The sequence below is a fragment of the Haliotis rubra genome, unplaced genomic scaffold (genome assembly GCF_003918875.1).
Source record: "Haliotis rubra isolate DU_JTF1 unplaced genomic scaffold, ASM391887v1 Scf162, whole genome shotgun sequence".
In the NCBI taxonomy this organism is placed as follows: Eukaryota; Metazoa; Mollusca; class Gastropoda; order Lepetellida; family Haliotidae; genus Haliotis; species Haliotis rubra.
The window spans coordinates 361,496-387,060 of NW_025765581.1; the positions used below are offsets into that span (position 1 = coordinate 361,496).

The 25,565-nt window shown below is 40.9% G+C and overlaps 1 protein-coding gene across 1 annotated transcript in view; it reads left to right on the top strand.

The window, feature by feature from the left end:
• LOC124271651 (failed axon connections homolog) overlaps positions 1–25,164 on the top strand; it is a 33,733-nt gene extending 8,569 nt beyond the window's left edge. The window contains exons 2-6 of the mRNA XM_046706800.1: positions 16,281–16,416; positions 17,482–17,678; positions 18,172–18,383; positions 19,437–19,553; positions 22,159–25,164. Of these exons, the coding sequence (XP_046562756.1) occupies positions 16,281–16,416; positions 17,482–17,678; positions 18,172–18,383; positions 19,437–19,553; positions 22,159–22,286 (790 nt within the window). The 3' untranslated portion in view covers positions 22,287–25,164. The remainder of the gene's footprint in view (positions 1–16,280; positions 16,417–17,481; positions 17,679–18,171; positions 18,384–19,436; positions 19,554–22,158) is intronic.
• Positions 25,165–25,565: the final 401 nt, after the last annotated feature.

Below are 25,565 nucleotides of genomic sequence, written 5' to 3' on the forward strand. Positions count from 1 at the left end.
CAAAGCAATCTTAGCATTTACTGTTATCCTTCAACCAAGCTTGTCGTAAGAGGCGACTAACGGGAACGGGTGGTCATTCCTGCTGGCTTGGTTGACACATGTCATCTTATACAATTGCGTAGATCGATGCTCATGTTGTTGATCACTGCTGTTGACTGTCCAGACTCGACTATTTACAGACCGCCGTCATATAGCTGGAATATTGTTGGGTGATTGCAATGAAACAAACAAACAAACAAACAAACAAGCTGTAAACAATAATAACCAGTGTAATAACTACAGCTAACAGCTCCAGAAAGATTAGCGATGTCATTTGATTGTGACGTCAATATAACACTTGAAAGGTGTGATACTTGATGGATAACAACTTCTTTCTTTCTTTATTCGACGTTTCGGTATAGATTCTAATACCGTTGTCAAAGAAACAGAAAATAACACTTGTCTGTGAAACACTGAAACAGAAAATAACACTTGTCTGTGAAACACTGTAACATAAATCGAAATAGGGATATCTGGTGCGGAAGCCGTCCTCTCACGACACTATAGAATTGTCGAGTGACAATACAAACATACTCAACCGTTGTATGACGTCAACAATCACCAGCTATGAAGGGCTCGAGGACACCGACACATGAACGATCAACGAAATTCAAATTCTCCCAACTGTCAGTCTGTTCACTATTTTGTTCAGGATTGGTCGGTTTGTCTGAATGACTCGGCGAGGTCATAATTTAGTCTCTGAATATATATAATTTTGACAGTAACAAAAAAAACATTTGAATTGTAAAGGAGCCCCAGTGAGACAGGAGAACATGGTAAAATCTAGACTTGCTTCATTCAGGGCTTAACATTGCAGGGAGGGCTAGGCAGTAGGGAAAATAATGTGGTTCAGGCACTGTCAAGCAGACCAGCCATCCGACGTCCCTGGCTGCTGATCAAATGCATTTGGCGAAATGCATATGTTTAAATTGCCATTTATCGTGTTGAGTAACAAGATGCTGGACAGAAAATATTGTGGTGTCATGAAGCACTTCCGACAAAGTAATATTTTCCCTGCAGTAGACATACCAGATTTCTGTAACTGCAGTGAAAATATCACTTTTCTCAAACTCAGAATTCTCAGTTTTTCACACTTAAGGGATATAATAAAACGTCAATCCTGGTCACAATGAGATTGTCAACAATGCCGTCCAACTGACGTGACCAATGGTCAACAATGACGTGATATATGCTCTATGGCACATACTATTTTTATCAACTTGGGTATTTCTAACGTATTGTATAAATAAAGACAATATTTCATTTTCTGAAATATCCTTGAATTTTACATCCGTTAATAAAACTCAAACACCAATCTGTACCTTTAATATTTTCGTGTGCTTGGTTGTCACTACACGCACGTTTAGTAAAATGTTAAAAACGGACACACCTAAACATCTGCATTTGCCATCTCTCTGTTTTACCGCGTTTCCATTAGAATATTTATAAAGTCAAATTACGCGAATATTTTTCTTAAAAGCTCCACTCCAACTCGTAGGAAGCTATAGGAGGCTATACTGTTGACATTTCTACTTGATACGGAAACAACCGATTACGTGACGGAAACATACGTTAAGTTCGTGAATTATCGCAATCTTCCGGTATTTAGCCGAAATGTCAGTGCCCCCCGTCGTTTTATTTTTCACAACTCCATATTGGATTTTCTTTGTTTGTTCAGATGAAAAAAAAATTTTCAAAATACGCGCAGCTGATGATGACATTTAAAGTTTTATTGTAACTTTACGAGCCTATTTCAGAAGTTCAAACTGTACACCCCCTCCTTGCGATAAGTTTGGGTGTTGTGGACATTTTACTGTTATTTCTGACAGAATGATTGTGATTCTTAAAACTTGAGTGAGTTAATGTGATTTAATGATCTAGTCGATTGGAGATTGAATCCTGCTTATAACTGAGTTAGTTGAGTCTGGCGGTATGTTTTGTTAGGGGCTGAGTATTGAAAGTAACTTCTTTCGCTGGTAATACTACATATTCCGAAAAATCAATGTGTTCTAGGTTCTAAAAAACGTTAAAATAAAAAAAATCTGCCTCAAACAATCACGTATCCCCTATTTCACGTACACAGTGCTAGCGACTGACGGGATCGGGGAGTCAGACAGGCTGACAGCCTGCCATACAGACCCTCAAGCAAATATATCCAAGAAATCCCACGCAAGTCTAGAAAATGTGGCAACTCTAGATTTCCACAGCTTCAGGCTGAAATGAAGAAAGTCTCAGGGCTCCTTTTCATTATATTTTGATTTTTTTCACTATGAGCCTTTTTTCTGTAAAATATGTTGATTTCAGAGACTAGTTGTTAGTCTAACACGCTGACACATGTCATCGTTTTCCAGCTGCGTGGATCGATGCTCATGATGTAAATCACTGGATTGTCTGGTCTCGATTATTTACAGACTGCAGTCAAATAGCTGGGATATTTTCCTGAGTGTGGCGTTAAACAACAAACAAAAAAACACTAAAAAATGTCACTACACAGTATATCTGATGTTGCAGGTGGGTAGATAGACTTGCACAAGTCTTTAAGATGATGATAATTAATAGTTTAAATGATGATTTCTAAAAAATATATACAACAGATATATGTCCGCTATCAAAACCTGCCTCTTTAAAGGATAGAATTACTATACATCCATTGGCTTATTGTTCAGTACAGTCTTGGAACAAGGCTAGTGGGTAGACAGAACACACACGTTTGGATCGACATTCATTTCAATAACACAATCAATATTACTTCCCCACACCTTTTGGACACAGTGGCTCAGCCATGTATCATTGGTGAAGGATTCAGAAATATCTTATTCCACTTGATGGACACGAGACCGGAGGGGCTTCTGATACCACGTCTTCGATATCTGTATCATCCACCAAGAAACGTTGATGGACGTTCTGAAGCGTTATCTCACTGACCGCTCCATGAACCACCATGCCATCTACAGCACGTGTCCACTGGCTTGACCAGTATCCTGTTGAATGGGAGCGTATCAGATTACACCGTCATTGCTGGCCAGCTGGACGTCTGTCTAGGCGTCATCTGAATCTGTCGGCTAAATTAGAAGGCATTTCCTTGTTTCCGCTAAGTGTGTTCGGATCATTTTTAAGTACAGCATCCTCTTTGTCCCAGAGGAGCGGTGGGGTAGCCTAGTGGTTAAAGCGTTTGCTCGTCACGCCGAAGACCCGGGTTCGATTCCCCGCATGGGTACAATGTGTGAAGCCCATTTCTGGTGTCCCCCGCCGTGGAATATTGCTAAAAGCAGCGTAAAACTACATTCACTCACTCACTCTCTGTCCCAGACTTTGTTGTAGTAAGGGGCGACTAACGGGATCAGGTTGTCAGACTCGCTGACTTGGTTAACACATGTCATCAGTTCCCAATTGCGCAGATTGATGCTCATGCTGTTGATCAATGAACTGTCTGTTCCAGACTCGATTATTTACAGACCGCCGCCATATAGCTGGAATAATGCTGAGTACGGCGTAAAACTAAACTCACTCACTCAGATTAAACAAGATACTAAATGGCTTAAACCACCTCAGTCACTGTTGGTAAATGTCAATCACTAGCGCAATTTTTAAACACGACTAATTGCAGGCCCCTGTCAGATAACTATAATATTGCCGACTGTGGGCTTAACAACAAATACAAATATTTCGACAACAGTTATTTCACAGGACATACTATAAAAAATATATATAAAAATAGTCCGTCTCTCAGTTCCTGAACAGCAATATTTCCGCCCAGCCCTTTCTGCAATGCTAAAGCCTTTAAAGGGCAACTTTACACGAAAATTAACCTTTTTGTCTTGCCCTTTTTCAGCATAATAAGTGTTTGTCAAGTAGTTTCATAGCCAAAACAGTACAGATATCATAAGTAACTAATTTACCTTTTGCATTATACCGAATCACATTTTGCACATTTACCGAGAGATCTATGTCCACAATAAACACACCATGGCTTATGTCCCTTGCAAATGACGTCATTGGTGCCAAACCGATAAACGAATGACATCATTAGATCCTATTGGACCCATTTGACGTGCTGCAGGTATAGGTGTGGTTCTTGTGTCTCGATGCGCAGCGTGCTGTTTTAACCCTCTTGCTGTCTGGCATTATATTGCGCCCAGTCCTTTTTGCAGTGCTAAAGCCTTTAATGAAGCAAGTCTAAATTTCCTCACATTCATCTCCCATTTCATGGGGTCCTTTTAAATTTAAAAGGAATTATTTGTTTTTCCAGCAAAATTGTATTCATTCAGAGACTAGGCGTTAGTCTTAGGACATACCAGGAAATAACTTTATCAAGCCAGTCACTATGTACCCTACGGCCATAACAAGCATCACAATCCACGTATAAAAAGCCATTGGATCTTATCTCGTCTTCAACAAAGACCTTCCTATCAAACTTTAACCGTTCGCCAGCTGAAAACGCATGCGCACTGACGCGTATCGCATACGTGTGACATCGGTCGCGAATGATAACTTAATGAAAGCCCCAAAGGTCAAGGTCAAACCGTTTTATTCACTTTGGATGGCGTCGTCTGATTTCTGTCGTCTCGGCTATGTCACGGTGACCCAGTCAAGCTTTTGTGAACACCGTTACTTATCGGCGAGTTGAATCGTATAACTTTCAATGTGGAAGGGGACATCAATCGCATACCGTTCATTGTACGGGGGTGTTATTGGCTTAGGACAGTTATAGTGGTTGAACATACCCTGACTCAATATCAAATGGGTAGGTTATGGATAAGTTGCCTCCCTTGGACAAAGGGCGGTGCTGTAGGGTTGTGTTTAAAGCGTTAGATCGTCACGCCGAAGACCCTGGTTCGATTCCCCACATGGGTTTCACACATTGTACCCATGTGGGGAATCGAACCGTCGTGATATTGCTGGAATATTGCTAAAAGCGGCGTAAAAACTAAACTCACTCACTGCCTGCCTTGGACGAGCCGAGGTGGCGTGGAAGCCTAGTGGTTAAAGTGTTTGTTCGCCAAGACGAAGACCCGGGTTCGATTCCCCTCATGGGTACAATGTGTGAAGCCCATTTCTGGTGTCCCCGCCATGATATTGCTGGAATATTGTTAAAAGAGTCGTAAAACAAAACTCACACATTCACTCCCTTGGACGCGACAGGATCCTATGAACGTGGGTTCGAATCCCAGATTCATCGTGATTATGTTCCTTGGTATGTCGGCTCCATACCAGTGTTCGTGGTTTTCACCGAAATGGTAAATGGCAAAGACATGAGAGAAGATTTCAACTTTCGAATAGTAAGTTTTCACTATGTATCAAGCAATATTTCACAGTTCCAGAAGCTCAAACAGCTTTATATGACTCTTTCTCCAAAACTGTTCGATCACTGAGACCACATTCGTAGCAAAGTTTTCAAAAAGTTTTGTGGCAGGCATGCGTAGGCGATTTTTCAAATTTGACGTGATGAAAAATATGCCTGAATCAAATTCCTTTTTTAAAATTGTACCATATGTTACCATATTTTTCCCCGATAAACAATTGTCGTGCCTTTGCATGTGTTTGTGACGATTGCCATCGGTTGGGCAGGGTCCGATCGCCTTTTGTAGAACACCTTCTACCATCACAAGTGAATACTGATTAATATATCGGCCGGAATCGTACATTGAAACTCTGCAAAAGCTGATATTTCCCATGATTATTATCTCAGACCCGTCGAGACGTAATTTTCTGGTCACCAATATAGCCTTGTCCGCACAATATTCTTTGACATACGCTCCCCACAATATTCGTCGACTCACTCTCCGCACAATATTCTTTGATACACTCTCCACACAATATTCTTCGACACACTCTCCGCACAAAATTCGTTGACATACTCTCCGCACAATATTCGTTGACATACTCTCCGCACAATATTCTTTGACACACCCTCCACACAATATTCGTTGACATACTCTCCACACAATATTCGTTGACATACTCTCCACACAATATTCGTTGACATTCTCTCCGACACAATATTCTTTGACACACTCTCCTCACAATATTCTTTAACACACACTCCACACAATATTCTTTGACATACTCTCCACACAATATTGGTCGACACACTCTCCTCACAATATTCGTTGACACACCCTCCTCACAATATTCTTTGACACACTCTCCTCACAATATTCGTTGACACACTCTCCACACAATATTCTTTGACACACTCTCCTCACAATATTCTTTGACACACACTCCTCACAATATTCGTTGACCCACTCTCCCCACAATATTCTTTGACACACCCTCCTCACAATATTCGTTGACCCACTCTCCACACAATATTCTTTGACACACACTCCTCACAATATTCTTTGACACACTCTCCTCACAATATTCTTTGACCCACTCTCCTCACAATATTCGTTGACCCACACTCCTCACAATATTCTTTGACACACTCTCCTCACAATATTCGTTGACCCACTCTCCTCACAATATTCGTCGACACACTCTCCTCACAATATTCGTCGACACACATTCCTCACAATATTTGTCGACACACATTCCTCACAATATTCGTTGACACACACTCCTCACAATATTCGTTGACACACACTCCTCACAATATTCGTCGACACACACTCCTCACAATATTCTTTGACACACTCTCCACACAATATTCTTTGACACGCTCTCCACACAATATTCTTTGACACACATTCCTCACAATATTCGTCGACACACACTCCTCACAATATTCGTTGACACACTCTCCTCACAATATTCTTTGACACACTCTCCTCACAATATTCTTTGACACACATTCCTCACAATATTCGTTGACACACACTCCTCACAATATTCGTTGACACACTCTCCTCACAATATTCTTTGACACACTCTCCTCACAATATTCTTTGACACACATTCCTCACAATATTCGTTGACACACACTCCTCACAATATTCTTTGACACACACTCCTCACAATATTCTTTGACACACTCTCCTCACAATATTCTTTGACACACTTCCTCACAATATTCGTCGACACACACTCCTCACAATATTCGTTGACACACTCTCCTCACAATATTCTTTGACACACTCTCCTCACAATATTCTTTGACACACATTCCTCACAATATTCGTCGACACACACTCCTCACAATATTCGTTGACACGCTCTCCACACAATATTCTTTGACACACACTCCTCACAATATTCTTTGACACACATTCCTCACAATATTCGTCGACACACACTCCTCACAATATTCGTCGACACACTCTCCACACAATATTCTTTGACACACTCTCTTCACAATATTCTTTGACACACTCTCCACAATATTCTTTGACACACTCTCCTCACAATATTCTTTGACACACATTCCTCACAATATTCGTTAACACACATATTCACAATATTCGTTGACACACTCTCCACACAATATTCTTTGACACACTCTCCTCACAATATTCTTTGACACACATTCCTCACAATATTCGTTGACACACACTCCTCACAATATTCGTTGACACACTCTCCACACAATATTCTTTGACACACACTCCTCACAATATTCTTTGACACACATTCCTCACAATATTCGTTGACACACACTCCTCACAATATTCTTTGACACACATTCCTCACAATAGTCTTTGACACACACTCCTCACAATATTCTTTGACACACATTCCTCACAATATTCGTTGACACACACTCCTCACAATATTCGTCGACACACATTCCTCACAATATTCGTCGACACACATTCCTCACAATATTCGTCGACACACATTCCTCACAATATTCTTTGACACACTCCTCACAATATTCTTTGACACACATTCCTCACAATATTCGTCGACACACATTCCTCACAATATTCGTCGACACACACTCCTCACAATATTCGTTGACACACACTCCGCAAAATATTCGTTGACACACTCTCCGCACAATATTCTTTGACACACTCTCCTCACAGTGCCAGACGTGGGGATGAAACGCAAGGCTATTGTGAAGATTCGGTAGTCCAAGTGAGTGTAGGTTAGCCTCTTCTTGCGCCCATGACCTTTGAAATATACACAGTACTCATAATAAATGTTGCTACTATTTATTGCTGAGGTCAAAGAGATCAGATATAAGATGGTTATTGCCGGCACGGGGATCGATGACTGCCACACGAGAGTGTCCTGTGCTTTAGTTATCCCGGTCTGTTATGACGAGACGGGTCTGGAATCGCCGTCATATTATTATTATTATTATTAAATGTATTTAATTAGTGCATTTATATTAAATCAACACCGACAGCATGCTCACAGCACAGACAATTATTACCACAGATAACCCAAGCTGCCCGTGAGGCGCTAGAAGGTTATAGTCTCATGACTTATCCCACCGGGTACCCATTTTCTGCTGGGTGAACAGAGGCCATTTTGAAGAACCTCACTTGCCTAAGATGAGACCACATGCATCACATGTCTTTCGTTGTGGGGCAGGACTGATGTCCTAGAAACTCCCAGGAGTCAAGCTGCCAAACACGGTCACCCATCCAATGACTTTCCGCGTCCAACGTTGCTTTCTGCGGGGTGAACAGAGACAATTTTGAACAAACTCACTTGCCTAAGACAACACCTTATTTGTACACTACTACTACTACTACTACTACTACTACTACTACTACTACTACTACTACTACTACTAATAATAATAATAATACCACTGTAAACAATTTTAGTAATAGTAGTAGTAGTAGTAGTAGTAGTAGTACTAGTAGTACTAGTAGTAGTAGTAGCATCAGCATAACCTGAACCAAACCTACTGTAACATCCTATATCGTCCCTTAACAGATGAAATCATACTGAGGCGCTCCCTTCCCCCCAAAAACCCACAGTCTTCTTCAAGTAAGATTGACACACGATATACCATACGTAACATAAAGTCCAGAATGCCCCCACCTCCCACCCACCCCACCTGCAACAACGCCCCACCTCTCATACTCCCTAGAAAGCAACCAAAGTCTTGGGGCCCAACGATTCCCACCCAGAGGAAACAGTCCCAGTCAAGGTTAACTGTAAGGGGAGACAGAGAAATGATACCCCAAACACGCAATTTGTAAACCAATTACAGGAGACATTCCAAAACGATAACCCAATCGGTCACTCACCCCTGGTTTTCGATGTAATTTGTATTGATTTGTCTGCTGTGTGGCCGCATCAGGGGAGGTCACCCCTCCACATTTGGGGATAATAGTTTCGATAATGTTGCTTTATTATTCGAGGGTGACCACATGTTTTAAACCGTCTTGACAGTACACCGGCAATATCACATCGAAGCCTCTAAAAACGTGACGAAAATGCATAATTTCTCATGTTGAGAAATGAACAGGGGATGACTAGATCTTTCTGGATCTGTGATAGGGATGATGAGACGCTGGATCTGTGATAGGGATGACTAGATCTTTCTGGATCTGTGATAGGGATGATGAGACGCTAGATCTGTGATAGGTATGACTAGATCTTTCTGGATCTGTGATGGGGATGATGAGACGCTGGATCTGTGATAGGGATGACTAGATCTTTCTGGATCTGTGATAGGGATGATGAGACGCTGGATCTGTGATAGGGATGACTAGATCTTTCTGGATCTGTGATAGGGATGATGAGACGCTGGATCTGTGATAGGGATGACTGGATCTTTCTGGATCTGTGATAGGGATGATGAGACACTGGATCTGTGATAGGGATGACTAGATCTTTCTGGATCTGTGATAGGGATGATGAGACGCTGGATCTGTGATAGGGATGATGAGACGCTGTATCTGTGATAGGGATGACTAGATCTTTCTGGATCTGTGATAGGGATGATGAGACGCTGGATCTGCGACAGGGATGACTGGATCTTTCTGGATCTGTGATAGGGATGATGAGACACTGGATCTGTGATAGGGATGACTAGATCTTTCTGGATCTGTGATAGGGATGATGAGACGCTGGATCTGTGATAGGGATGATGAGACGCTGGATCTGTGATAGGGATGACTAAATGCTGATAGATCTGAGAAGAAGACAGGACCACAACAAAAATATATGGGTCTATATCAATATCTTCTAGGTTTCATAAAATCGATATCAGTGTTAACGTACGTCGTAATAACTCGCCATGACGTCACAGTGAGCAAAGTGCATAGGTTTTTGTTATCACTGACGGACATAGCGCTCAGGTACGAGCACTCCCCTAAAAATAAAAAAAAAAAAAAAAATAAAAAAAGAAGAAATCTGAACATTTTCGTATCATATTCTTATCACATGTTCCATACGTCCCTCTTCAGAACTACTGAACTTTTGATTATCACATTCCAATATGTCTAAACACCCTCTTCAAAACTGCTGAATATTTTATTATCATATTCTAACACGTCTCTTGTCAGAACTATTGAATATTGTATTATCATTTTCCAACATGAACCATGAATCCTTCTGGAGAAACATCTTGATAAAGATATCAAAATAAAATTTGAAACATATATCAAAATAAGTTTCAAAACCAAACTGTAAAAGGGAGAGGATTGCGCGAGAAAACATTAATGTAATAAAAAACAAACTAAACGCAATTAAGAATGCTAACTCACAGGTGTGGATGTACACCTGCGTGTGCCCTAGAACAGAATGTTATTCGATCTCAACATAAACAAACGGAGACTTATAAACAAAAAATCCAAGTGTATGTTTGAATAACATTACGGTGTCGGCTTTGGAGTCGATAGTGTAGACGGAGCATGGCGAATGGAAAGTTGAGCTTATAACGGTAACCACACCGTCACGCGTTAGGTAACAGGCTTAGCGCCTTGAGTCAATAACAAAATAACGACAGGTGTATCCTGAAGTCTTGTAATATGAAGGTATTTTCGCAACGTTGCCTGTCAGATTTTTCTATATCAAACTGATGTGAGTGAGTGACTATGGTTTTACGCCGCTTTTAGCAATATTCCAGCAATACCACGGCAGGGGACACCAGATATGGGCTTCACAAATTGTACCCATGTGAGGAATCGGGCCCGGGTGTTCGGAGCGACGAGCGAACGCTTTAACCACTAGGCTACCCCACCGCCCCCACAGGGGTAACAAATGAGTGTGCAACCTCATAACCCTTAGAATGTTTGTAATGTTGCACGCTTTTGCCTAACAACAAAAACCTGACTGAAATATGTCAGAGTATTTACGCTTCCACAGTTGTGTGTTATGTGATTTAATTATTTTTCCAAAGTTATATATCAGTTTTAAACAGTTTAGATTACATCGAACCCGGGTCTTCAGCGTGACAGGCGAACGCTTTAACCACAAGGCTACCAAACCGTAAATGATCGAGTCAGTTCAGTTCAGACAGTTCAGTGATCAGCAACCTGAGCATCGATCTACGCAATTGGGGTACGATGATCACCCGATCCCGTTAGTCGCCTCTTACGACAAGCAGGGTTGCTGAAGACCAATTCTAACCCGGATCTTCACGGGTCACATCTCTCTCAGTAGATGTCAAAGTATGTTATTTACAGAATGTAAATTCCACGGAACAGTTTAGACTTTCTCCGAGTTGTTCCGTTATGCGTTGCGAAAGCAAAACGTTCAAAACCACGCTAGTTCGGAAACTGTAACTGTAACATATTTTGTTTAAACCGAAAATGATGTTTGAAAGTAGTCACCGAACGTTTATTCTGAGCAATGCTTAATCCAACAACGAGGATGACGTTATCATGTTAATATTTGGGCGTCATGGACATTTATTTACAAAAACAATCCTCACTGCGTTTTATACAATCTGGTTTCCGGTGTCTGCTGCGCTAACACTGTCTAAGCGTTAGCGCAGCAGATCCCGGGAACCAGGCTGCGCTTCATATCACTACAGTTTCCAGTGAAGGAAGAGACTTCAAGTGTGACGTTTCAGGTCACGTGATATTTAGACGTTCCAGTTTTTGGTAACGCTCGGTCGGGGTTGGGACGGTTGGTGGAAGCTAAGTTAAAAATGCGTCTGTCCGCCATGTCAACAGTCCGGGTTCGATTCCGCACAAGGGTATAGAAATGTGTTACCTGAAACATCTGTATACTTCTCTTCTTTGAGAGGCATTTAGAAGTTGGAACAGAACGGCAGAATAACAATATAGGTTCTTACTTGCTTGCTTGAAAACGTCGCTCTCACCAGAGACCATATATATATGGTCTCTGCTCTCACTGTAATAAAGAAGTTGTTATCAATATATTGTTATCCTTCTCCTGCATGCTTCTGGTCGTGATACACCTTCCATAAGGCTAACAATGAAACGTAAAACCACCCTCAAACTTTGACACAGACTGGTTCGTGTTTCTCTTTACGCTGCGACCTTTTATGACGGCCGATGTGGATATGCGGCTTCTAAACGCGATAGTGATTAGCCAGCAGGCCAAAACGGCCTTTCCTGTATCAACGTACATTAAAGAGTAATCTTTTCCTATTTGTTCCTTGTCACGTAAAACTGAGAAAGAAATTTTGAAAAATCGTTATATACATTTTTTTGACAATCGCTCTCATGATAAAAGGTAATTGCTTATCAGTGTCTCACCTATTAATAATATTACAACGTATTCTTACACGCTCACCGTGATTGAAAAATAACTAAGAGCGGTCTCAGTAACCTAGCTTACTGATGTGATGAAAGATTCACCAAGAGCCATAAAAAACACACACCGTCACAGTGACGTTACGTTATTAGCTACTTCCGACATAGGCACGCGCGTCCTCAGAGAAAATGGCGTAATGGAAATATTTTATTAATCAAGTGGATGTCATTAGAGCCCGACTGAACGCGCCGATAGGATCTGATATGAAATAAAATATTCAGGTGGGAGCTATGCCAGTTTTTGATGATGGAGAGGTCATTAATACTGCATTGTGTTTCAACGCCAAACATGTCCTCTGTGGGTTTGGATTAGCTGTGCTGATAACCATCGTTTGAATGTTAACGGGGTGGCTGGGAAATATGGGCAAATATATTGAATACTGCATTGCCCAGAAATGTCCATTACAGAATTAATAACTGTCAAATGATTTTTATTATCGTAGTATAGTGAGTGAGGTTTTTTGGGGGGTTTAACGCCGCTTTTAGCAATATTCCAGCAATATCACGGCGGGGGACACCGGAAATGGGCTTCATACATTGTACCCACGTGGGGAATCGAACCAGGGTCTTCGGCGTGACGAGCCAACGCTTTAACCACTAGGCTACCCCCAGCCCCCCGTAGTATAGTGATAGAAAGTAGCCTACTGTGACACCACATTCCATTGTTTCAGACACATAGTTGCTCCTTGATAAATGTGAGCATAAGCCTTTGCGTGCGTGTGTGTGTGCGTTTGCGTGTATGTGTGTTGATCACAATGTCAGCGAATCTTGGTTCGTCCTATGATGATATGCAATCACAATGTCAGCGAATCTGACCATCCCTTCGACCTATGACTGCTTACGACGGTGCAGGTGAGGTAGCCCAACGCCCTAGTGGTTCAAGCGTTCGCTCGTAGCGCAAAGACCCGGGTTCGAATCCCTACATGGGTACAGTCTGTGAAGCCCATTTCTGGTGTGATATTGTTGGAATAGTCTTAAAATCGGAGTAAAACTAAATTCACTCACTCTTACGACAGGCATAGATAGCTTTCGACCTCCAGTCTTACCAGTGAAACCCACGACGGCATGTTTGGTGCTGAGAAACCATGACTCATGGTCCACTCCAACCAACCAACCTCGGATCTTAAGGGACACAACTCTGCAAAGCTCTACGGTCTTTATCATTCTCCATTTCGAACTGCGCGCTTTTGTTCTTTTTACCATTCAGAAATCAGATATGTTGTCAAAACTGCTTCGGTCGTACCAAGAATTCATAAGAATCTCCTCGATGATTGGCTGACAATGAAGTTCACAAATGACGTTGGACAGATTGTAACCCAAATAACTCTCAAGTGTGGGTAGAATATGTGACTTTTATAAAGCCATGCTCTCTGAAACAATGCAAACAGTTAGCAACTGTACACTCTTATTTCAACAGGGGCGGAGGGGTAGCCTAGTGGTTAAAGCGTTCGCTTGTCACTCCGAAGGCCCGGGCTCGATTCCCCTCATGGGTATGATGTGTGAAGCCCATTTCCGGTGTCCCCCGCCGTGATATTGCTGGAATATTGCTAAAAGCGGCGTAAAACTATGCTCACACTGTAATTCCAGACCCAAGCCTTATCTGGCCGGTTGTCAACCTCAATATTCTCTCTCTATAAACTCTTTTAAAATGAAACAAATCGATATACAGCCAGACCCCGTTGTGTCGAAATCTGATGTGCCCTGACGGTTGTCCCGAAATAGAATTCTGTGCCCTGACGGTTGTCTCGAAATAAATGCCTCTTATGACGTTTGTATCCAAGTAAAAGCTTGTTCCTTGCGTATTCATGGGAAATTATTTTGCTGTTAGGTAAAAAATCGGATAACTCGAAGTATTTACGTAGGTCCCTCAAACTTCGACACAACGGTGCTTGTATCATCACGACTCACTAGTCTTATCTAAATTTACGAATTTACTGATGCACGCGCGGAATCTCATCTATGGAATCACTTTTCGACTCGTCATCTTCTTTCCCTCAAGCAGTTCTTTTCAACACAAATAACATTTCAGAGACATTTAATTCAGTCAATTTCACAAACACAGGACAAAGTGTAAAGTTTCTGTCTATATTTGCTGGACCTGTATCGTGAAACACCTCGCTAAATGTCTCATAGCTAATCACCTGACAGAATATACTTTTTCTACAGCGATCGTGGGCTATAGAGATGCTGGTGTCGATTTCAGTAACCCTTTTTCTGGAAGAAAAATGCAAAAATAGCCGAGTGTTTGATGACAAACAAAAGGCCCGTACAGCTGAGTTAATCTTACTCGTAGTGTCACATTCCCGCACATCAGCTGCCTGGATAAAGAACGTATACGCCCATTTTTTGATTACTGAAATAAAACAAACAAGAACTTGATATTTGATACGGGTTTCATGGTTTTGTTGTACGTTAGGGTTAATGCGTTTTGGCGACAGTTTCCATACTGGTGAGTAAATAAGTTTTTACGTCGCTTTTCGCTTGTCATTATTTTCTGTCTGCGGGGTAGCCTAGAGGTTAAAGCGTCTGCTCGTCACGCTGAAGACCTGGGTTCGATTCCCCACATGGGTACAATGTGTGAAGCCCATTTCTGGCGTCCTCCGCTGGAATATTGATAAAAAGTGGCGTAAAACCATACTCACTCATTGACACCAATTCCCGTACACCCGCTCCTGACCTGTTAAGATCCGGGTTAGAATTGATCTTCAGTTACCCATGTTTCTTAAGAGGCGACTAACGGGATCGGTCGGTCAGGCTTGCTGACACATGCCTTCGTACCCCATTTGCTTAGATCGATGCTCATGCTGTTGATCACTGGATTGTCTGGTCCAGACTCGATTATTTATAGACCGTTGCCATATAGCTGGAATATTGCTGAGTGCGGCGTAAAACTAAACTCAATCACTCACACCCGCTCCCGACACACGTAGCTGTTATTTGAAGCCATGCCACCCAACGTTGAACTGGAAACGATTCTACGTCCTCCTCTTACAATAATGGAAGTTCGCAAACACACCTTAGCTTGGACTCGTTACATGGCAACGTAAAATTGGTGTGGTGAAAATATTCAGATCTCCTGACAGTCTAAATAGAAAATTTGTTGAACTGTCTATTTAAACTTTAAAGATGGTGTTTCGTTTTTCAGTGAATATGACTGCGATGTATTTTCGCATTGTCATTTTAAGAAGCGCCTGGAAAATACCCACAGACAACGACCATAGTCTGTTGCTTTGCCTTGCACTGCTCAATCGAAAAACAATATTTCAGTATATGGCGGCAGTCTTTATATAATCGGGTCTGGACCAGACAATCCAGTGATCAACAGCATGAGCATCGATTTACGCAATTGGGATACGATGACCTGTGTCAGCCAGGCCTCACCAACAGGATTCACCATGTCATCCCGACAAGCATGTGTTACTGTCCAATTCTAACCCGGATCTTCGCGGATCTGATATTGACAGACTTTAGCCCAAGACATAATAAGTAGACTCAAGCATATATCTCCACAGAAAGAAAGTTTAAGAACCAATTCTAACCCGGATCTTCACAGCTTTGACTGATCTGAATCTGTCAATAATAAATGTCCTTATGTTCTCCTTGCAGTAAATCGTCACCGTATCCAGTCCCTAAGGGCGTGGTGGTGCTGTACCAGATCGGGAGGGGGCCCTATTGTCCAAGTGTCTCACCCTTCCCCCTCAAGCTGGAGACGTTCCTCAGGATCAATAAAATACCTTACATGGTAAGTCATTATAAATTCTAAATATTAACGTAAATGATTTTGTTTTAACTTTTTCACAACGACAAAAGGTTATGTAAAATCAGCTTGTTTTATTAATGACAATGCCATAGAAAATTGGAGAATAGTTTCAAACCGTTTGCAAAGAAATTTTGTTTATTCTAACTTTATATTCAAAAGCAAGATATATGGATGTCAACTTCAATAAAGAAGTTGACATCCATATATCGTGCTTTTTATGCATTCCACTTCTAAATGCCCTTCAAAGAATTTTACATTCAAAATAACACATTAGATGATACACTATGAAAACACAATGCAATTTAGATAATACACATTGATGGACTTGCACGTTTTCGTGGTTTAATGTCGAAATCCCCATGTGTCGAACTACAGGTAATTTGCTCATTTTCGAAAATCCAGTTAATTTCACTCTCAACTAACGATCAAAAGAAAGTATGTATATGTTTTAAATGTTATTGAAAAATGGACAAATACATGTTCAATTTGATCACGTGTATTTAACCATCGCCCATTCCTGTAACAGTCTGTGAAAGGTTATCTGTGGCCGAGTAAGTTTGTGTACAAATCATCATTAGTTCAACGAACACCGGGGTAAGAAATGAGTTTGCAACCACATAACCCTTAGAATGTTTGCACACTTGTGCCCCAAAACAGCAAACCTTTTCATTGAAAATCCCGACTGAAATACTCTTCAACAGTTGTGTATTACGTGACTGTATTCTCTTTCGAAAGTTAAATGTAAGTTTTAAACAGTTTAAATTACATTTCGAAAGATTATACCACGTAGGAAACCTTTCCAAAGAAAACCTGCCTGAAATACTATTCCGCAGTTGTGTCTTATGTGATTTGAATTTTTTCCAAATTTATATATCAGTTTTAAACAGTTCAAATTACATTTCGAAAGATAATACCACTTCTCTCAGTCTCTCATTTTTTTGGTCTTGATAAAACCAACTGACATGTAATGTATAGGTTCTTTTCTCCTAGTTTTGTTTTTAATTATCTCTGTATTTTCTAATTCCAACATAAATTTGACCTTTCCAGAACATTCACTCAAGCCGATTCTCCAAGAAAGGCAAAACTCCATGGATCGAGTATAACGGCCAAGCCATAGCAGATTCCCAGTTTTGTATCGACTTCCTGTCACGTGAGCGCGGTATCGACATGGACAGTCACCTGTCATCGGGGGACAAGTCCATTTCGCGGGCCTTTCAAAAGATGGGCGAGGAAAACTTGTACTGGTAGGTCAGACGATTCCAATATGTCACCCCAGAGCTATTTTCTACGGATAGAAACTTAAAATAATTCAAACGTTGATTTATGTTTTGTGTTTTTGTTTTGTTTTACTTCCCACTCAACCCTCGTCCAACTGAACGACGTTGAGTGTAATCATGTGTAATCATCTTGTAACATTCACATTTCTGTCAATGAATGACCATAACATGACGTAAGGTTTAAAACACTTTCGATAAAACTGACGTACCCCAAAAAAAACAATCGCTTTTTACGTTATTATAATAAAACACTTGTTTTTTTTAAAAAAATAAATAAAAAAATTAATGAAAATCGAAAAACAAAAACTCATTCATTCACTCATTCTTCATTCATTTAAAGCCCAACTGTCACTACACAATATGTCAGACTCGTTTTCTGGTAAGCCCGCGCTTAGAATGAACACTCGATAGCTACCTTTAATGTAACATATACATGGGCGTTAACCCCTCACTGTTGCAGGTCCATGTGCTACGAGATGTTTGCCGTCCCCGACAAGACCCGTATCGCGGAGGTGATGCCCCAGTATCGGGGCTTCAAGCTATGGGCCTTCACCACCATGTTCACCCGCATCATCAAGAAGGAACTCTACTACCAGGGCATCGGTCGTCATAGCGACGAAGAGATTTGGACCATCGGGAAGGCTGATCTTCAAGCCATATCCACATTTCTAGGTATGTAACTTCATTCTGTTTGTTTGTCCATCTATGCAACTGGGACAGGATGACATTGTCAGCCAAGACAGCGAGCCTGACTGTTGCTTTCATGGCACTTAAAATGGAGTGGATTGCAATTATCTATGACCTTGACCTTGACCTTTGCTCATGATGGGAGGGACCCTCACTGATTTGGCGAACACTTGTCTGTATCTTTGCTCGAATTCGTTTGCTTAGTTTCGTCAATTTTGTTTTTAACATGTTCTTGTGACAGATAAAAAGAACATTTACAGTGTTTTCATGTTAGCTGATGGAACAGTGAGTGAGTGAGTTTAGTTTTACGCCGCTTTTAGCAATATTCCAGCAATATCACGGCGGGGAACACCAGAAATGGGCTTTACACATTGTACCCACGTGGGGAATCGAACCCGGGTCTTCGGCGTGACGAGCGAACGCTTTAACCACTAGGCTACCTCACCGCCCCCTGATGGAACAGAAGAGTCATCATATGACTAACTGAATTCAACACGTAGTTTAAAGGTGAACGTCGATCGGTCATTCAAAGCCCTGCTGATCTCACAAGCGAACTTCAAAAATCGTTCTATTTATTGCCTACGTAATACACTTGTGAGCTCTAATACTGCTGTGAAGGAAGGGGATTAGTTTGATTCCTCTTAACGTCACGTGTTTATTTAAGACTTCCAGCCTTTTGGTTTCGCTTCATGTTTTCCTTAGGATCGTTGCGGTGGGGTAGCCTAATGTTTAAGGTGTCTGCTCGTCACGCTGAAGGCACGGGTTCGATCCCCCACATCTGTGAAGCCCATTTCATGTACTCCCCGGGGCAGTGGGGTAGCCTAATGGTTAAAACTTGCGCTCGTCTCGCTGAAGGCACGGGTTCGATCCCCCACATCTGTGAAGCCCATTTCATGTACTCCCCGGGGCAGTGGGGTAGCCTAATGGTTAAAACTTGCGCTCGTCATGCTGCAAAAAGCTGCGTAAAACTATACGACGGCATAGGAACTTGAGTTATCAACTATTGGAGTAGTCTAAAACACATCTATATCTTTTCAGGTGACAAAAAGTTCTTCATGGGAGACCGCCCCAGCCAAATAGACTGCGCCATGTTTGGGATGCTAGCTCAAGTACTCTGGCATATGCCCAGAACCCGCCATGAAAAATTCGCGCACGGTAGGTGGCAAGTTGCTATGGTGGTTCAAAGCCATGATGCCCGTGAAGGTCCTGGTTAGAATGAGCCTTCAGTAACCCATGCTTGTCGTAAGAGGCGACTAACGGGATCGGGTGGTCAGGCTCGCTGACTGGGTTGACACATGTCATCGGTTCCCAGTTGCGCAGATCAATGCTGATGCTGTTGATCACTGGATTGTCTGGTCCAGACTCGATTATTTACAGACCGCCGCCATATAGTTGGACTATTTCTGAGTGTGGCGTAAAACTAAACTCACTCACCCACTCACTCACTCAACGTCATGACAGTTGAAGTTTTTGAAGTGCATGTGCTGACCTTTTCTTTAAAAAACATGATTGGGTAGCTGAGTGGTTAGAACGTTAGAACGTTAACTCGAAGGTGTTCTCCGTCGTGATATTGCTGGAATCTGCTTTAGGCGGCGTAAAATAGCACTCACTCACTCATGAGGGAGGGAGGGAGGTAGCCCCAAGTCGGGACTTTGAGAAAAAAAAGTAGACTGCCCACCGCCCACTACACAAAGTGAACAAAAACAGACCTTATGTGAAGACACGACACTTTTATGGATAACAACTTCTTTTTGGTTTGTACGACGCTTCAGGGCTACTTCTCGTCCCTTCAGGCGAATCATCCATCATTTTTGAAAGGACAAGAGACAACCCTCAAATGATGGTACAAACAATGAAAACAGTTGTTGCCTATAAAAGCGTCATGTCTTCTGTTCATTCCTCCCACATCAGGTTGACCATTCTCTTCCCACAGAGGTTACTTGTCATTTCTTCCTACGAACCTCTGTTCTAATACGGTCATATTTCCCGGTTCTCGTAAAATCCCCTAGCGGCAAAAAAATCGCAACACGAATTATCTCCCTTCTTTCTGTCCAATCAGAACACGTGTTACATCAACTTGACTAATACAAGCAAATGTTGGGTCACAAATATCCCTCCTCTGTTAGGAACTTGTGTTGATGTGACACACAAAATATTTAATGGCTAGCTTGTCCGTTGTCAACGAGGGCGATGGAGACGCCATTGATCCGCCATTTACATGACTGAGTTCTGTCGATAAGAAACGTTTGCGCATCGCGCAGGGAAAGAGGTTCTAGTTTTCCCGAAGCATACGGAAATAACCGAGGCCTTGCGAATGATCACTTTTGAAAGAACGTCGCTGATTGCACAACTAAATCTGATTGCAACCAATCACGAATCCTGAACACTCGCACCATGAAAGGGCCGTATTAGAACAGAGGTTCGTAGGAAGATATGACAAGTAACCTCTGTGGGAGGAGAATGCAGGTTGACATGTTTTCAGATAACTGTTACCCAAAATATTCAGCACGCCGCTGGATTTGATTGTGTGTTTGTTGTTTAACGCCGTACTCAGGAATATTCCAGCTATATGGCGGCGGTCTGTAAATAATGTCTGGACAATCGTTAGTATTGATCTACGCAATTGGGATACGATAACATGTGTCAGCCAAGTCAGCGTGCCTGACCACCCGATCCCGTTAGTAACCTCTTCCAAGCATGGGCTGCTGAAGACTAATTCTGTGAACAAAGTCATTTGCCTCAAGCGAGACTCTATGTGTTACTTGTGCTTCATTGTGGGGCAATTATCATCTCTCCATCATCAACGGACAAAACATGGAAATGGGTTGTATATGTCTTTGTTTGAGGGATGGGACCACGAAAACGAATTCAGTTGATATATTACTGCTGTTTCATTACCCGAAATCATTTATCTTTGTCACCCACTTTTTAATTTCTTATCTATTCTATTCTTATTAAGGCGTCTAGTCCTGGACCGAATTGAGACAACCCTAGAGGCTAGTCCCTTAGATCCCCCATCAGTTATTTAACTAAGCATATATTTACTGCTGTATAAAGATGGACCAAAGCATGAGCTAAAACTGCTGAAATTATGCATAGAATCCGACATTCTGAAACCTGAATGAACGAAACGTAAATTCCTCTCGCGAGAATTTCTTCGCTCCTCTGCCGTGTGTTTAAAATTGTACGACTTTCAACAGTCTCCCATACAGACCCTTAAACAAACAATGCAGGCAAAAACTCTCAAAGCATGTCTATATTTCTTTAGTAAACTACAGTCTAACACTGTACTGTCCAACGACGATGTGTTTAACTTTCACTTGTCTCGAAGTAAATAGTTTGTCCTTCCGTATTCCTTATTAAGTCATCACTTTGCGGTTGTGTGGAACTGCGGATAACTCGAAGTATTAACTTTTGGCCCTTTAACTTCGACACAGCGGTTTTTGACTGTATATGTTTTCAGTTTCATGCTGAAAATAGGCTTTATTCCACGATATATTAAACATTTAAAAAACAAAACAGTAAATTTCAGATATTTCACTTTTCAGAGCCAAAATGTTAGTGTAAAATGTCGAAGGTTTATCTTAAAGTATGGCAGAAGCAGCGCTGTCTAACTTACGGTCCAGACTGGGAATTAAGCGTAACTGTGTCAGAGAATTAAATGTCTGCTCACGACATTTAGTCGATCGCGAGGTTGAAAGGTCAGTCGTTTAAAGGAATAGCTACTACAGTGGATTCGTTTCCGTTTCTGTCCACACAGATCGCCTGCACAATATTGAAGGCTACTGTGAGCGGATGAAGGACCTCTGCTGGCCAGACTGGGATCAACTCTGCCTGAAGAACCCAGCCTACCAGGACGACAACTACAAGACGTACAGCAGTGAGTGATCTGCCCTTGAAACAGGACCAAGGTCAAGGTCACCGTACAGATATTACACTGCCGTAGGATAGAATCAAATCTCGAAATCATGAGGAGGCATCGATTTAATGAGACCTCATGAGAATCCTTTGATTTCAGAAGTAAACTCAACGGGTCACGATTGAACAGATTCGATCGATTTTTGTGTGATGGCATGACGCCATTATGATTGTTTAAAACCTGGGCCTAGATTTTCGAAGCTCTCTTAGCGCTAAGATAGTCGTAAGTGCCATACATTAACATTAACTTACGACTGTCTTAGTACTAAGAGAGCTTCGAAAATCTAGACCCTGGAGTCCATTTATAAGATGGCGTGACGCCATTATGATTGTTTAAAACCTGGAGTCCATTACAAATACATGGTTATATTTGAAAGCTATTTTTGTAAACTTTACATTTTTTCGATTTAGATATACTGATGAGCAGAAGTAGGGGAACATGCACTGGAAGAGTTGATGTTCTTATTACATGTACTTCATATTAACGATGTCATTTCTTTCGATGATACTCTTATCGACTTCAGAGCACGTTTCTTGTTCTTGTTCCGTGTCTTTGACCCATCGGTATGTTTCTGTTTGTCATGTAATACTTTGATGTGACGAACATGTTGTCTCGGAGTAACAACTTGGTCCATATTCCATATTTGGTCGTTTTGTGGCTGTATCGAATCTCTGATAACTCGAAGTATGTGCCTAGGTCCCTTCAACTTCGACACAGGGGTGTTTGACTGCATTCTGTAGGAACAAATAAGGTCTACCGCATGTGTTCAACACATTTTTAGCAAATCGGTTCAATTCTAATGGCCTGAATGCATTTGACCTAGTAAGAATCGAGGAACTGAAATTATATGGATGTATATTAGCAGTCAACATTGTAACCTCACCTTACTTGTTTAAGTCAACAAACATTTTACGACATAACATTGTTTTCATGTTAAAAGAGCATAATTCCTTAAGCATGAAATTTCACAACTGAAATTTTGAGCTGAAAGTAATCAACATATTTTGATATGGCATTTATCGAAATGCATTGATCTTGTTTTCGTTTTGAAAATTTACTTTTTACTTTTTGATTTAGGTTTTGAATTGTATATGTTTGTAGTTTAAAGACGAGGTTGATAATCATGTATTTTTGTAAAGTGAGTTTTATTGCAGATGTTTGTTTTATTTTGTATCTGTATTTTAAACAATGTACATCATTCGTTTATGAAATGAATATCGCGATGTTTTTTCCTTTCATTATCTCATAGCAAAGTCAGTTTTACTCACTTTGTATTCATATTTGAGATGGTAAAATTTCTCGACACACATTGATTGTATTAAAATTGATTTCATTCCCGCAGTGCGGAGTCGTCACAAGATCAAACGTACAGTTACTCAGCTTTTAGCTACTTGTCAATAGCCTACATCCCGCGAGACATCCCGAGATTCTAACTGTTGCCAATCACGTGACGCAGGACACGCTATCTTCCATTTTGTAAAAGACGCTGGAACTAGACTCACTGCAACCCTTGTCTGTCAGTAATCAGCTGTTCAAAGGGAAATCAGCCTATATATACTTTGTTACCATGATGTTCTCGAAATGACCCTTGAAAGGAGCCATAGCTTTCTTGACATCATGAACATGTCATGTCGTTGACATCACACAGTCATCGAGTCTAAGCATCCGATCCCGTTTATCGCCTTTTCACAACCATAATCACTCTTTCAGAATACGTTGTTCACTGTTTGACTATGGTTTAATTTGAATCTTAAATCGTTTTTTCACTTGAGACTTTAACATCTGCGTTGAAATTTATGGACGATATGAATGACAGCCTTTTTGTAAAATGGCAAGGATTTCAGTAGGTTATGGAAAGTGGTTGTCAAGACTACAGTCTATCTGGTTATCTGAAGACTGATAAAAATATAATTACATGCATATTAATGTCCCTTTCAAAGAAGTTAAACCTTTTGAGCATGTTACAAACATAACAATTCTTACCTGTATGTTTTAATTAATCATTAAGCATGATATAATAAAATCACACTGCATTTTAAAATTGTGCATACAAGGTAAGCTTCGTTATCTTTGGTTATATATATTTAGATTGCAAAGCGTTGTTTGATAACGTCACCTTTATATCATGTGTTTTACCCCGACACCATCAATTCCATACTCTCTCCCTTACTGCACTGCAGTGTGCGTTTACACCCTAAATCACTTCATACTTTCTTGGAGTATATATTATATAAATATTTGTTTCACTGCGATGCTTTTAAAATATTCATCTGTGTCATAACATGTTTTGGTGCACAGGCACATTCATACTGAAGTATGTTCAACAACAAATAACCTCAAGCTATTTTTCAATAGTCAAATCGTTTTAATCAATCGTCATTCTTTACATTATCCTTTTGTACAGTTTGTAATTTTCATTGAAGAGTTGCTTCCCTTTGGAGTCAGGATAAGAAGGTCGTCCATGATCTTCAGCAGGTGTATGCATTCCATTGTTACAGATTTCAATCAACTCAACTGCAAAGTGTGTTTGTTGTCTTCCAAAGGAAACATGTTCTTTTTAATGGTTGTTATCAGTATTGCAATTTACAAAGAAATGTTGTGTGCATAATAAGATTTCTCTTTTTTTGTATCTCACTAATGGCATGTTTCATGGTTGTTGTATAGAATAAGCCATAAACCCTTTTCTTTGGTATCTCATGGATGGCCATGTAGACATCCATGAACATCTCGCTGTGTGTGGAATATATATTTTTGTCAGCATTTGTTTGAGATATCCGTTTTCCCGAATGGCCATTTTTTTCACTATCCCTTTTTAAAAAACTAAACAATGTGTTGAATTGAAAGAAAATATAACCATGACACTATTAGAAATGCGACATATAGACATATGTATTGGGCAACACATTGGTAAGGTGTTCTTACGATGATGTAACCAAAATGGTGGAAATCATTCCTCGTGAACAATATTTTGGGAAAACAACAGTATTAACCCCTTTCTGCTTTATTCTAAATTCATTTATTTGTTGTTGTTTTAAACAACTCGAATCTATTCGTTGCCGGAGTTTAAATGTCCTCAAATGGAAAAAAAAAATCTTTGACAGCACTTACTCCAGTCATATACCCCTGTCTTCCAGTACTTGACATGTAGAATGTAGTTTATACATCTGTACAAGGACAGACCTTCCAGTAATGGTGTATGAAGTAGAAAGAGACACAGAGATGGTTAAGATTAAGGTCAAGGTTGACCT